At 40.1% G+C, this 13,599-nt stretch overlaps 1 protein-coding gene across 1 annotated transcript; it reads right to left on the bottom strand.

The window, feature by feature from the left end:
- Window positions 1-862: 862 nt before the first annotated feature.
- On the bottom strand, window positions 863-5,504 carry LOC130470023 (uncharacterized). Its single transcript, XM_056839576.1, has 3 exons — window positions 4,733-5,504; window positions 4,146-4,573; window positions 863-1,108 (listed from the first exon to the last, which is right to left on the bottom strand). The coding sequence occupies exons 1-3, from the start codon at window positions 5,502-5,504 to the stop codon at window positions 863-865; spliced, it is 1,446 nt and encodes a 481-aa protein (XP_056695554.1).
- Window positions 5,505-13,599: the final 8,095 nt, after the last annotated feature.

Below are 13,599 nucleotides of genomic sequence, written 5' to 3'. Positions count from 1 at the left end.
CGTCCAAATGACACTATTGGAAAGAAGTGGGTTGTTATCAGAACTACTGATCTGGAGATGTGTAGCCGAATGAGGCGGTGGACGCTTCAACCCAACTTTGTTTGAAGAAGTGGTTCCTTTCCTCCGGTTTCTGCCGCCCTTTAGAAACGGATTTCGTCCCTTTTCAAGGCCAAGCCGCTCACAGTAGGAACCAAGACGGCCTATATACCTGAGGGGTGGTTGCCTCATTTGGATCAGTTGGACGATCCTATCTTCCTCTCGGATGTGGTCTTGTGTCCGTATATGCCGAGAGGTAATACTTTGTAACCAGAGTCTTTCGTTGTCCCCCCTTTTTTATGTTTTCTTGACGTCTTCCTCTTTTTTCAGACGAGGCCATGGAGAAGCTGGACGACGCAGCCAAGGGCCGAGTGGACATGTCGTCCTGGCTGGCTGAGGTGCTTGATGCAAGTACCTTCCAGGCACTGCAACGTCAGAAGGCCGCTAAGCAGGCCGACCCGGAGCAGGCCGTCCAGCAGCCTGTGTAATATCCCGGTTTTAACACGTGTTTTTATTAAAAGCTAATTATAATTATTAGCTTGACTATATTGTAAAATTATCTTTATTAAAATATATTGTATAATTATTTGTGTATAGCTAGTTGGTGTTTGTGATTTACATGATTTTACCAAATAACGAAAAAATAAAAAAAATCTTGTCTCTTACTATTTCCTGTTGCGTGGCATTAATTAGAGATAGCAAATGTTTTGCTGTCAAAATAATGAAACCCCAACACTATTAAAGTGACAACATCCAAATTGGGGTTTTAAAAATGTTCTTGATCTTGATCAAAGCTATCTTACTCCGTTCTTATGTTTCGATTTCTTCAAAAAGATGTTAAGCATTTCCAACCAACTTCCGTCAACCTGCCACCACCTTCTGCCGGTGATCCCTTCGGTGCTGCGCCACCACTGCTCAACCACCTATATCGGCTTCCCTTTCTCCATCGTCCACCGTCCACCATCCACCGCCGAGGTGTTGGAGCTGCTACCCCAACTTTCTTTGTTCTTGTTTCCTCTGCCACTTCTATATATGTCGTTGTTGCTATTGATGGTTGAGCCTTCTTCTCAGACTGCAAAGTAAAAGTCTATCTTTAAACCCATTTCTTTGTTTATTCTCTTCATTAAATAAAAGCCCAAAGTTTTAGAAGTCATAATCTTCTCTTCCTTCAATTCACGTAAAGCAACTCCTTTATCATACTTAAAATGAGTTGATTTTAATTACAAAAAGGGACTTTTAAATCAAGATTTTATTCATTTGGTTACTAATATTGGGATTTTAGTGTTAATTAGGACGATGAACTATAAAAGTTTGAGAATTGTGAATAAGGTACTTGGATAAATATTATTGTTGGAGTTATAGTTTCCTAAATGAGATTATGGAGGAAGGCTCAAGTATTTTAGTCCTTACTTCATATATGGATGATTCTAGTTATTGGTTTATTGTTTAACTATGGAACGATGAACATGGGAAAATGGTGGATTATATTAACAGAGGATCATTTTTGGAATATAAGATAGTGATCGAGGTAATTTTTATGTCCAGCATTTAAGTCTACATACCTGTATGTGTTAATGTGTATATGTAGATAAGTGTTAATGTGTATATGTAGATAAGTGTGTGCATACTTGTACATTGAGAGTATTACTCCCATTGGTTATTTTAATTTTCTTGTCTGAATTTAGATTGATAGTTGAATTGTATTGGATGATATGAACAGGTATTAGTCTGTGAATAAATGAGTAGTTTATGATTGAATAATAGTTTATAAACAATGATTGAAATGATTGTAACCTAGAAAAAGTCATTTGATCGACACTAGTGTTTGTGATGGAATATTTTGAGTTGGATTAATGGTTTTTAAAATGTACTAAGAAAGTATAATAGAAATTGTGAGGAGAAACTTTTTGAAGGTTGGAGCTTGGAGTTTGAGGTGATTTTGGGATTTATGGATATATTGATTTTTGTCGTATGGAAACTCGAAATTAATTACCGCCGTATGTGGCAAGATGATAAACCGTCCTCGTCTCTAGTGTGACTGTTCAGGGACTCCCGGGTCACGTAAAAGCTAGAGTTGGGGGGTGTGCACACTAGAGGTTATTGAAAATAGTTGGCCAACGAAGATTGAATGTACTGTCAGGGGCTCCCGGGTACATCTCAAATAGACTGTCAGGGTCTCTCGGGTCTATTTATTGTTCAGTAGATTGTCAGGGGCTTCCGGATCTACTTAGGAATGGAAATTTTCAAAAATTTGGAATAGAAGGGCGGTGTTTATATGATTAAGAGAAGAGATTTAATACCAAACTATTAGTAATGTCAAATACTCAACTAAACTACTAACCTCAGTTTGTTTCATCTTTTGTTATTCAATGTCCCTTGGAACAATATATCTTGAATTTCATATATATTTGCTATTTGTGTATTATTTTTGTTCCTTAAATATAATACTAAGTTTTGTCAATGTTGTATTAAAGTAGACTTATGATACTTTGCCTACATGAATAGTTCTTGTTTGTGTTTGTTGCTTGTGTTGTTTTCCTATTTAAGATTAAACCCCGTGCGTTTTCAAATATAACTTAATTTGTTTTCGAACAATAAATGCTAATATATGATATGTGTAAATGATTTTCAAAATAAAAAACTGTTTGACGGGGTGGAGTAATATTACTGAGTTTTCCACTCATTTTGGAATTTTTGTTTGTTTATATTCTTCATTTTGTTAAACAGGTTTATCGAGGCTTAAGCTGAATTCAAAAGAAGCTTGATTGTATTCAATGGATTTAAATTATGTGTTATATATTAAGGTTGTATTCATTTAGTATATGAATTGGTGTAAGTTTAATTGTGAGGTCAAATGTTTACCCACATGTCTTAGGATAGAGTTTAATAAGGTTAATTTTCCCGCTGCGTGTTAAGAGCTAATTGTGATATTTAAGGGTTAAGTGTTTTCTTTAACAGCTCGAAAGATTGGGCTGTTACACATGGTATCATAGCCGACCTGCGACTGTATGCCGAGCCATTTTATGACTTGGCTACATAACAGGGAAAAAGATCTTTGGGATTGATTGGTTGTTATTGAGGTTATTATATGCTAAGGGTTGAGCATTGAAATTTGGAACTGAGCTTTCATGTGATATAGTTGATAAAGGTTTGTATTGTAACTACTAAGTTGAGGATGCTAGTATGAGTTTCGAGTATTCATGAATATTAGGTTGGTGATATATTGGAGATATACATATGAGTTAGCTAACGGTTTATTTGAGAAAAGAGTTATTTAGATGATCAATTAAATTGGTTATTGTCCATGTGAGATTAGACTTACTTTGATTTGGTGATAATTATAAAAAGGATTTTTCGTTGGTTTATTATTTTCTATTAACCTTAAGTTTTCTTTCTTGAATTTGTTCCCGGCGATGATGATGAATGAGGCATTCTAGGGGCCTTGTATTTATTTTGGGTTTTTTGCTTTTGAGGCGCCTCGCTTAATGGCGCTATGTGCATAATTTGTAATTATGACTGACTTATTGGAATGACTAGGCGTCTTTAAACGTTTTTGTTCTTTGTTTTATCTTATTTTCCGTTCCTGTTTATTAGTTATGATGTTGGTTAGTTCAACATTTATAGTCGATTTATAGCCGACGCCCCTAAATAGGGATGGCAATTATTTGCCTTGGTCGATCTTTATTGCCAAGGTCTTTAGCTACTTCATATAGCTGTTGAAAAATGTGTATCCCCTTTGTTCTAGGTGATCAGCCTAGTGAGGGTACTAATCTGGGCCACTTCTTAGGCCTTTAAACGACTAGTCTTTAATTCTTAAGAGAATGTTATTGTCTGGGCCTCTTTAGGAGATTGGATAACGTATTTGACACAATTAAAGATTCCCTAGCAAGGCCGACTTGCAGGGAGATTTTTCATTTAAAATTCATTAAGCCGTGCTACATGATGCGTCTATAGCGTGGATATCTTCATTCTTACAAAATGTTCATTCATTAATCAAGATAACATAGACGTCAATTTTAGAAAAAGTATTTCTTCAGGTTGTCCGCATTCCAGGTACGTAAAATCGGACACCCCTGCATATCTTGGATCCGGTAGGTTCCGTCTCGAACTTCCTCATAGATCTCGTATGGACCTTCCCAGGTAGGGGTGAGTATCCCTTGTTCATTAGCGCGTCCAACGGCTTCCATCTTCCTTAGCACAAAATCTCTAACCTTTAAGATTCTTCTAGAGACTCTTTTATTATACTCTCTAGTCATTCGGAGTTTGTATAGTTGCTGGCGTAGAGCCGCATTCCCTCTGGTTTCTGGTAGGAAATCCAAGGCCTCCTTCATCATTTCCCAATTGGTATTTTCATCAAATAACATGACGCGCAGAGTTGGTTCACACATTTCAATTGGTAGGACGGCTTCAGCTCCATATGCTAATAAGAATGGTGTTTCTCCTGTGGAGTTTTTTGTCGTTGTCCGTATAGACCATAAGACATTGGGTAACTCGTCGGCCCACAACCCTTTTTCTTCATCAAGCTTCTTTTTCATCCCTTCAGAGATGATTTTGTTGAATGCTTCCACCTGTCCGTTTGCTTGAGGGTGGCCAACTGATGCAAAGCATGCCGTGACGCCATGATCAGCTAACCAGCTTTCCAACTTGGGTGTCTTGAATTGTGGCCCATTATCAAAGACAATAGACTGAGGCACACCGAATCTTGTAATGATTTTTTTCCAAATGAAGGCTCTCACGTCCTGTGCCTTGGTGTTTTTTAGGGCTTCGGTTTCTACCCATTTGGTGAAATAGTCTACATCAACTATCACATAGCGCAGTCCTCTTGGGGCCGTCGTATAAGGACCTAGTAAGTCCATCCCCCATTTGGAAAATGGTATGGGGCTTGTGATGGGTGTTAGCTTCTGAGCCGGTCGTCGAATTAGATGAGCAAACCGTTGACATTTATCACATCGCTTAACCAAGTCAAGGGCGTCTTCTTTGAGAGTGGGCCAATAATATCCAGTTCTTAGAGCTTTTTCTGCCAAGGCCTTCCCCCCTATGTGAGAGCTGCATACTCCCTGATGCAGATCTTCCAGTACTTCGTGCCCCTTTTCTGGGGTTACGCAGCGGAGAAGAGGCCGTGAGAAGGCTTTTTTGTATAAAGTCCCATTCCATATCTCGAACCAGGTGCATTTCTTTTGCAATCTTTCTGCCTGCTTGAGATTTTCAGGGAGTACGCCATTCATTTTGAAATTGACTATATCGTCCATCAAAGTGGCTGTCCGGTCAAGGATGGCCGTTCTTGAGACATCAATGCTCTTGGTCTGCTTTACCTCCCAAAATACATGACGCGGTGTGTCGCAAGACGCAGAGCTGGCCAACTTGGATAAGGCGTCTGCCTTGCTGTTTTCAGACCGGGGTATATGTTGTATTTCGAAGCTAGTCAGCTGTTGTACTTCTTGGCGGACTTTTTCCAAGTATCTCATCATGGTGTCGTCTTTTGCCTCGTATTCTCCCTTTACTTAGCTGACAATTAGCTGTGAGTTAGATAGGACCAAGACCTCTACTGCTCCGGCTGCTTTGCTCATTTGAATTCCACATATTAAAGCCTCATACTCAGTTTCATTGTTTGACGCCTGAAAGTTGAAGTGCATTGCATACTCATAGAACCTCCCATTGGAGAGGGCTGACTAGGCGCGACAGAGTGTGTTGATGCTCCTTCAAACGAAGGACAGCGGCCTCTGCCCGTGGCGTCCATTCGAACTAGGTCCCCTTTTTTATGGTGCTAAAAAAGTAATGACACTTATCTTCAGCTCTAGACAAAAATCGTCCCAAGGCGGCAAGACAACCAGTCAGGCGTTGCATATCTTTAACTGTCTTTGGGGACGTCATAGTGATGACTGCTTGTACTTTGTCAGGATTGGCCTCAATGCCCCTTTCGTCAATTAGAAAGCCGAGGAACTTGCCAGAAGTGACTCCGAAAATGCATTTCTTTGGATTGAGCCTCATTTGGTATGCCCTGGGGGGGTCTCGAAGGTCTCCCGCAAGTCACCGAGGTGGTTCGTCCTTTGTCTTCTTTTTATAATCATGTCATCAATGTAGGCTTCTATGTTCCTTCCAAGGTGTTTGGCAAAAACTGTGTTCACCAAGCGTTAGAAGGTGGCTGGTGCATTTTTTAGGCCGAACGACATCACCTTGTAACAGTACAGATCTTCGTCTGTGACAAACAATGTCTTCTCCTGGTCTTCAGGCCATAAGGGAATCTGATGAAATCCAAAGTAGAAGTCCATACAGCTCATCATAGCATGCCATGCCGTTGAATCGACGAGGCGATCTATCTTTGGTAATGGAAAGTTGTCTTGGGGTAGGCTTTGTTTAAATCTGTATAATTGACGCACATTCTCCACGTCCCATTGGGCTTGGGCACTAGTACTACATTGGCCACCCAGTCTGGGTACTGACATGGGCGTATATAGCCTGCGTCCATCAATTTTTGCACCTCGGCGGCGGCGGCTTAATTTCTTGCCTCCCCATGATTCATTTTCTTCTGTCGTACTGGTTTCATTGCACTATCTACATTCAATTTGTGCACGGCTACTGCCGGATCAATGCCTGGCATTTCTTCTACTGTGAAGGCGAATATCTCTTTGTATTCTCTTAGCAGTTGTACCAGTGATGCTGCCATGGGATCTTCATGCGGGATTCCAATAGGAACCGTTCGAGCCGGATCCTTTAGGTCCAGGACTATATCATAGTGTGCTCCCACTGGCTTAGGACGCCTGTCCGCACTATGAGCCATCACTACTACAAAAAGTAGCTAAGAAACCATTAATAAGAAACCATTTAAGACAGTTTATAGTGTTAGGTTATGATACATATGACATTACATAGATCATGCGGAAACAACCATTAACCCAGGACAACATATTATTTACACATAATCATATAGCATAATTTAGATGCATACTCTTTGTTGCGTGCCCTCCCTAGCTGCGCCCGAACCGAACAAGAACAAGTCTTTAGGACTCCAAGTGTCGTCCCTCCGTAGATAGTCCACAGCACGTCCGGATCCGCCTTAAGATTGACCAACTAGAATCGCCCTTAAGGTACTAGAAAATTTCGGCACTTTATGAGCAAGATGTGTGTTTTAATTTTCTCTCAAAAAACTCACTTTTGAATACTTTGAAACTTGTGTATAAATTATGACCCCTAGGCCTTTATTTATAGAGTTATGGAAAAGGAATCGTAATCCTAGTAGGATACGAATTAATTGAAATTAGAATCCTACATGAATTCTATTTAATTAATTTATCCAATTAGGAATAGAAATTTAATCATACACTGACTCTTGTAGATTTAGGAATCACGCATGAGCACAAACTCACACACACACGGCAGCCACAAGGGCTGCCCATGCGCGTGCGAGCAGCAGCCCACGCAGCGCGGCCCACGCAATGGTGGCCTTGGCGCGCGCTGGGCCTGCCTTGTGGTAGGCCTGGGCGCTGCCTTGGCTGGGCTTGTGGCGCGCGCGTGCTTGCTGGGCGATGGCCCGGCTTCGTGCTGGGCCTTCGTCCGGCAGGCCTCGTCCGATGCTAATTCGTACGATACGCTTCCGATTAAATTTCCAGTTCCGGAATTTATTTCCGATACGAACAATATTTAATATTTCCGATTCCGGAATTAATTTCCGTTTCGAACAAATATTTAATATTTCCGTTTCCGGAATTATTTTCCGATTCCGGTAATATTTCCGATTCTGACAATGTTTCCGTTTCCGGCAATATTTCCGATTCTGGTAATATTTCCATTTCCAATAATATTTTCCGATACGTACCATGTTTCCGTTTCCGGCAACATCTACGACTTGGATAATATTCATATTTCCGATACGATCCATATTTCCGTTTCCGGCCATATCATCGTTTCCGGAGTATTCATTTCTTGCCTGTGACGATCTTAGCTCCCACTGAAACCAAGATCCGTCGGTTCCGAATATTCATAGATGGAGTATTTAATGCCATTAAATACTTGATCCGTTTACGTACTATTTGTGTGACCCTACGGGTTCAGTCAAGAGTAAGCTGTGGATTAATATCATTAATTCCACTTGAACTGAAGCGGCCTCTAGCTAGGCATTCAGCTCACTTGATCTCACTGAATTATTAACTTGTTAATTAATACTGAACCGCATTTATTAGACTTAACATAGAATGCATACTTGGACCAAGGGCATTATTTCCTTCAGTCTCCCACTTGTCCTTAGGGACAAGTGTGCATTTCCTAATTCCTTTGTCGCTCGATGCTTGCTCTTGAACATAAGGTAAGAGTTGTCATCCTTATTATGTCCAGAGGTGTTCCTCGGTTTCAGAGTTCAACTGATCAAATAAACAGATAATCATAGCCTATGATTCACCCAATTTTTCCGATTCGGTCAGTTTCTAGCTCTCCGAGTGGCCTTGTACAACTTTTAAGCATCTCATCCCGATTTATGGGAGGACAATCCCAATCTTGCGATCTTGAGATTAGACTTCGTTTGATAGGTGATTACCTGAGCGTTGCCTTTATAGCCTCCTTTTACGGTGCGACGGTTGGTCAACGTCAAAGCAACCAGTTCTCAAACAAGTAATCTCAAATCACTCAGGTATTGAGGATTTAGTGTCTAATAATTTAATGAAATTTACTTATGACAGACTTTCATCTCTTACAGTAAAGTTTCATAGGTCTTGTCCGATACTAGTCTTCCCAAAGTAAGTATCTATGCAAATGATTATGACATTGTCATGTCCACATAGTTCAAGAAACAGAACTACTAGTCATCTTGCATTCTAATCGTCTAACGTTTTCTATGCGTCCAATTTTATAGAAAACTCCGATTAGGGACCATTTTCAACCTTTGACATTCAAGTTCACTTGATAGACATTTCTTAGTCACAGGACTGGTCCTGACAGTCTATCTTGAATATATCGTCAAGTTGAAGGGACTCATCATTTAATAAACCACAAATTAAATGGAAAAATGAATTCCTTTCATTTATTGTGAATGATTAACCAATAATGTTTTACAAAGATTTAAACTCTAAAACTTTAAAACATTAAACAGAGACATCAAAGCCATTCTCCAATATGCTTGATTCCCATAGCTGCAGTGTGCGAGTTGTGCTTCGCTTGCGGCAGAGGTTTAGTTAATGGATCTGATATGTTGTCATCAGTTCCAATTTTGCTTATCTCGACTTCTTTTCTTTCAACGAACTCTCGTAGAAGGTGAAATCTACGAAGTACATGCTTGACTCTCTGGTGGTGTCTAGGCTCTTTTGCCTGTGCAATAGCTCCGTTATTATCACAATACAGGGCTATTGGTCCTTTAATGGAGGGGACTACACCAAGTTCTCCTATGAACTTCCTTAGCCATATAGCTTCCTTTGCTGCTTCATGTGCAGCAATGTACTCCGCTTCAGTTGTAGAATCCGCAATGGTGCTTTGCTTAGCACTTTTCCAGCTTACTGCTCCTCCGTTGAGGCAGAAGACAAACCCAGACTGTGATCTGAAATCATCTTTGTCGGTTTGGAAACTTGCGTCCGTATAGCCTTTAACAATTAATTCATCATCTCCACCATAGACCAGGAAGTCATCTTTGTGCCTTTTCAGGTACTTCAGAATGTTCTTGGCAGCAGTCCAATGCGCCTCTCCTGGGTCTGACTGGTATCTGCTCGTAGCACTGAGTGCGTACGCAACATCCGGGCGTGTACATATCATAGCATACATTATTGAACCAATCAATGATGCATATGGAATCCCATTCATTCGTCTACGCTCATCAAGTGTTTTTGGGCACTGAGTCTTGCTTAGAGTCATTCCATGAGACATGGGTAGGTAGCCTCGCTTGGAGTCCGCCATCTTGAACCTATCAAGCACCTTATTGATATAAGTGCTTTGACTAAGTCCAATCATCTTTTTAGATCTATCTCTGTAAATCTTGATGCCCAATATGTACTGTGCTTCTCCTAGATCCTTCATCGAAAAACATTTCCCAAGCCAAATCTTGACAGAGTTCAACATAGGAATGTCATTTCCGATAAGCAATATGTCGTCGACATATAATACTAGGAAAGCAATTTTGCTCCCACTGACCTTCTTGTATACACAAGATTCGTCCGCGTTCTTGATGAAACCAAAGTCGCTGACTGCTTCATCAAAACGTATATTCCAGCTCCTGGATGCCTGCTTCAATCCGTAGATTGACTTCTTTAGCTTGCATACCTTTTTAGCATTCTTTGGATCCTCAAAACCTTCAGGCTGTGTCATAAACACAGTTTCTGTTAAAACGCCGTTTAAGAAAGCAGTTTTGACATCCATCTGCCATATTTCGTAATCGTAATATGCAGCGATTGCTAACATTATTCGAATAGACTTTAGCATTGCAACTGGTGAAAAGGTTTCATCGTAATCCACACCGTGGACTTGCCTGTAACCTTTTGCAACCAATCTAGCTTTGAAAACTTCAAGTTTCCCATCCTTGTCCTTTTTCAGTTTGAAAACCCATTTGCTTCCAATGGCTTGGTAGCCATCTGGCAAATCGACCAAATCCCATACTTGGTTTTCAGACATGGAGTCTAATTCAGATTGCATGGCTTCTTGCCATTGCTTGGAGCTAGGGCTCGTCATAGCTTGCTTGTAAGTCGCAGGTTCATCACTTTCAAGTAATAGAACGTCATAGCTCTCGTTCGTCAAAATACCTAAGTACCTTTCCGGTTGAGATCTATATCTTTGCGATCTACGCGGGGTAATATTTCTAGATTGACCATGATTCTCACCAGATTCTTCTAAAGATCTCTGAGTTTCATCTTGAATGTCATCTTGAGCATTCTCTAGAGTTTGTTGTTCGACTCGAATTTCTTCGAGGTCTACTTTTCTCCCACTTGTCATTTTGGAAATGTGATCCTTCTCCAAAAAGACACCATCTCGAGCAACAAACACTTTGTTCTCAGATGTATTGTAGAAGTAATACCCCTTTGTTTCCTTTGGATAGCCCACAAGGATACATTTGTCAGATTTTGGATGAAGTTTGTCTGAAATTAATCGTTTGACGTATACTTCACATCCCCAAATCTTAAGAAAAGACACATTTGGAGGCTTTCCAAACCATAATTCGTATGGAGTCTTTTCGACAGCTTTAGACGGAGCTCTATTTATAGTGAGTGCAGCTGTATTTAGTGCATGTCCCCAAAATTCTAATGGAAGTTCGGCCTGACCCATCATTGACCTGACCATGTCTAGCAAGGTTCTGTTCCTCCGTTCTGACACACCGTTCCATTGTGGTGTTCCAGGAGGAGTCAATTCTGATAGAATTCCACATTCTTTCAGATGGTCATCAAATTCATAGCTCAGATATTCACCGCCTCTATCAGACCGCAGTGCCTTAATCTTCTTGCCTAATTGATTCTCTACTTCACTCTGAAATTCCTTGAATTTGTCAAAGGATTCAGACTTATGTTTCATTAGGTAGACATAACCATACCTACTGAAGTCATCAGTGAAAGTGATAAAGTAGCTGAAACCACCTCTAGCATTTGTACTCATTGGTCCACATACATCTGTATGGATTAAACCCAATAGCTCATTTGCTCTTTCTCCAACTTTAGAGAAAGGTTGCTTTGTCATTTTGCCAAGTAAACATGATTCGCATTTACCATAATCCTCTAAGTTAAATGGTTCTAGAATTCCTTCCCTTTGAAGTCTTTCTAAGCGTTTCAAGTTTATATGGCCTAATCGACAATGCCACAGATAGGTGAGATCTGAATCATCCTTTTTGGCCCTTTTGGTATTTATGTTATATACTTGTTTGTCGTGATCTAATAAATAAAGTCCATTGACTAATCTAGCAGATCCATAAAACATCTCTTTAAAATAAAACGAACAACTATTGTCTTTTATTATAAAGGAAAATCCCTTAGCATCTAAGCAAGAAACTGAAATGATGTTTTTAGTAAGACTTGGAACATGGAAACATTCTTCCAGTTCCAAAACTAGCCCGGAGGGCAACGACAAATAGTAAGTTCCTACAGCTAATGCAGCAATCCGTGCTCCATTTCCCACTCGTAGGTCGACTTCACCCTTGCTTAACTTTCTACTTCTTCTTAGTCCCTGTGGATTGGAACATAAGTGTGAGCCACAACCTGTATCTAATACCCAAGAAGTTGAATTAGCAAGTATACAGTCTATAACGAAAATACCTGAAGATGGAACGACTGTTCCGTTCTTCTGATCTTCCTTTAGCTTTGGACATTCTCTTTTGTAATGGCCTATTCCATCACAATAAAGACAGCTTGATGTGGACTTGTCCTGCTTTGATTTAGCATTGCCCTTGGACTTTCCACCTTTCTTGAATGGTCTCTTTCTAGCCTTGAGTAAATCTTTGGCTTCACAGTCCAGTACTATTTCAGCCTTTCTGACAAGGTGAATAAATTCTGCAACTGTTTCTTCTCTTGGTTCACTTAGGTATTGTTGCTTGAAGCGACCAAACCCACTGTGTAGTGAATTGAGCAAGACAGAGATTGCCATCCTTTCGCTTATTGGTGTTCCTAGTAGACTTAGGCGATCAAAATATGAACACATAAGATCCACATGGAACCTCAGTGGGACGCCTACCCTCTGTTTAGTGCGAAGGAGCTGAACATGTGTTTCTTGGACCTCCATCCTATAACACCTGTTGGGAGAACTAACCTTTAGCCCAGACATTGATTCAATCAACTCATGGACGTTCAGGTCCCTGTCCTCCGTACTTCCACGACAGATATCCCTCAGATTCTTGATGAGCGTAAAAGGTTCATAGGCTACAAACCTTCTAGCCCAATCATCAGGGATATTGTTCAGCATGAGACTCATAACCTTTTTGAGATCCGCATCCCAGGCGAAAAATCTCTCAGGGGTCATGTCTCTGGCATAGTAGCTTGGCATGGGATGTGATAGTACATACTCAAGTCCATTGAGTTTGACTATTTCAACTAGCTTAGCTTCCCATTCAAGAAAATTTGTCAGGTTCAGCTTGACCATAAGCTCAGAACCCATGATGATGTTTTGATTGTTGTTTGCCATATTAAAACTACAATTGAAAAGAATAAACAAATAAATAACCATTCACAGTTTCTCTTAATAAACTTAAATTCTAGCATACATGCATAATTCAATGTTTATTAAGCATTTTATTCAAGTTATGTGTTCCGGCAGGTGTGAATAAAATGATTCCAAGATCCTAAAATCATTGAAGAACTAAGCACAGTTTGTCGACTTAATCCTAGAACATCTTAGGTAAGCAAAAGCCTTTTGCTAATAGTCTAGAAACTATTCTTGGTTGATAGGTACGTCTAAGAACTTATTAGGTAAACCTATCGAATTTGCCACGACATAAAAGGACTCCTTACTTATATCGTTGAGTTTCACCAAAACTAACATGTACTCACAATTATTTGTGTACCTTGCCCCTTTAGGACCAATAAGTAACACCTCGCTGAGCGAAAACTATTACTAGATTGATGTAAAGGATATCCAAGCAAGTGTATATTTTGGCATGGCACCTTTTAACTCAAT

The sequence above is a fragment of the Spinacia oleracea genome, chromosome 3, assembly GCF_020520425.1.
Source record: "Spinacia oleracea cultivar Varoflay chromosome 3, BTI_SOV_V1, whole genome shotgun sequence".
Taxonomy (NCBI): domain Eukaryota; kingdom Viridiplantae; phylum Streptophyta; class Magnoliopsida; order Caryophyllales; family Amaranthaceae; genus Spinacia; species Spinacia oleracea.
This window is presented reverse-complemented; position numbering and strand designations above follow the sequence as displayed.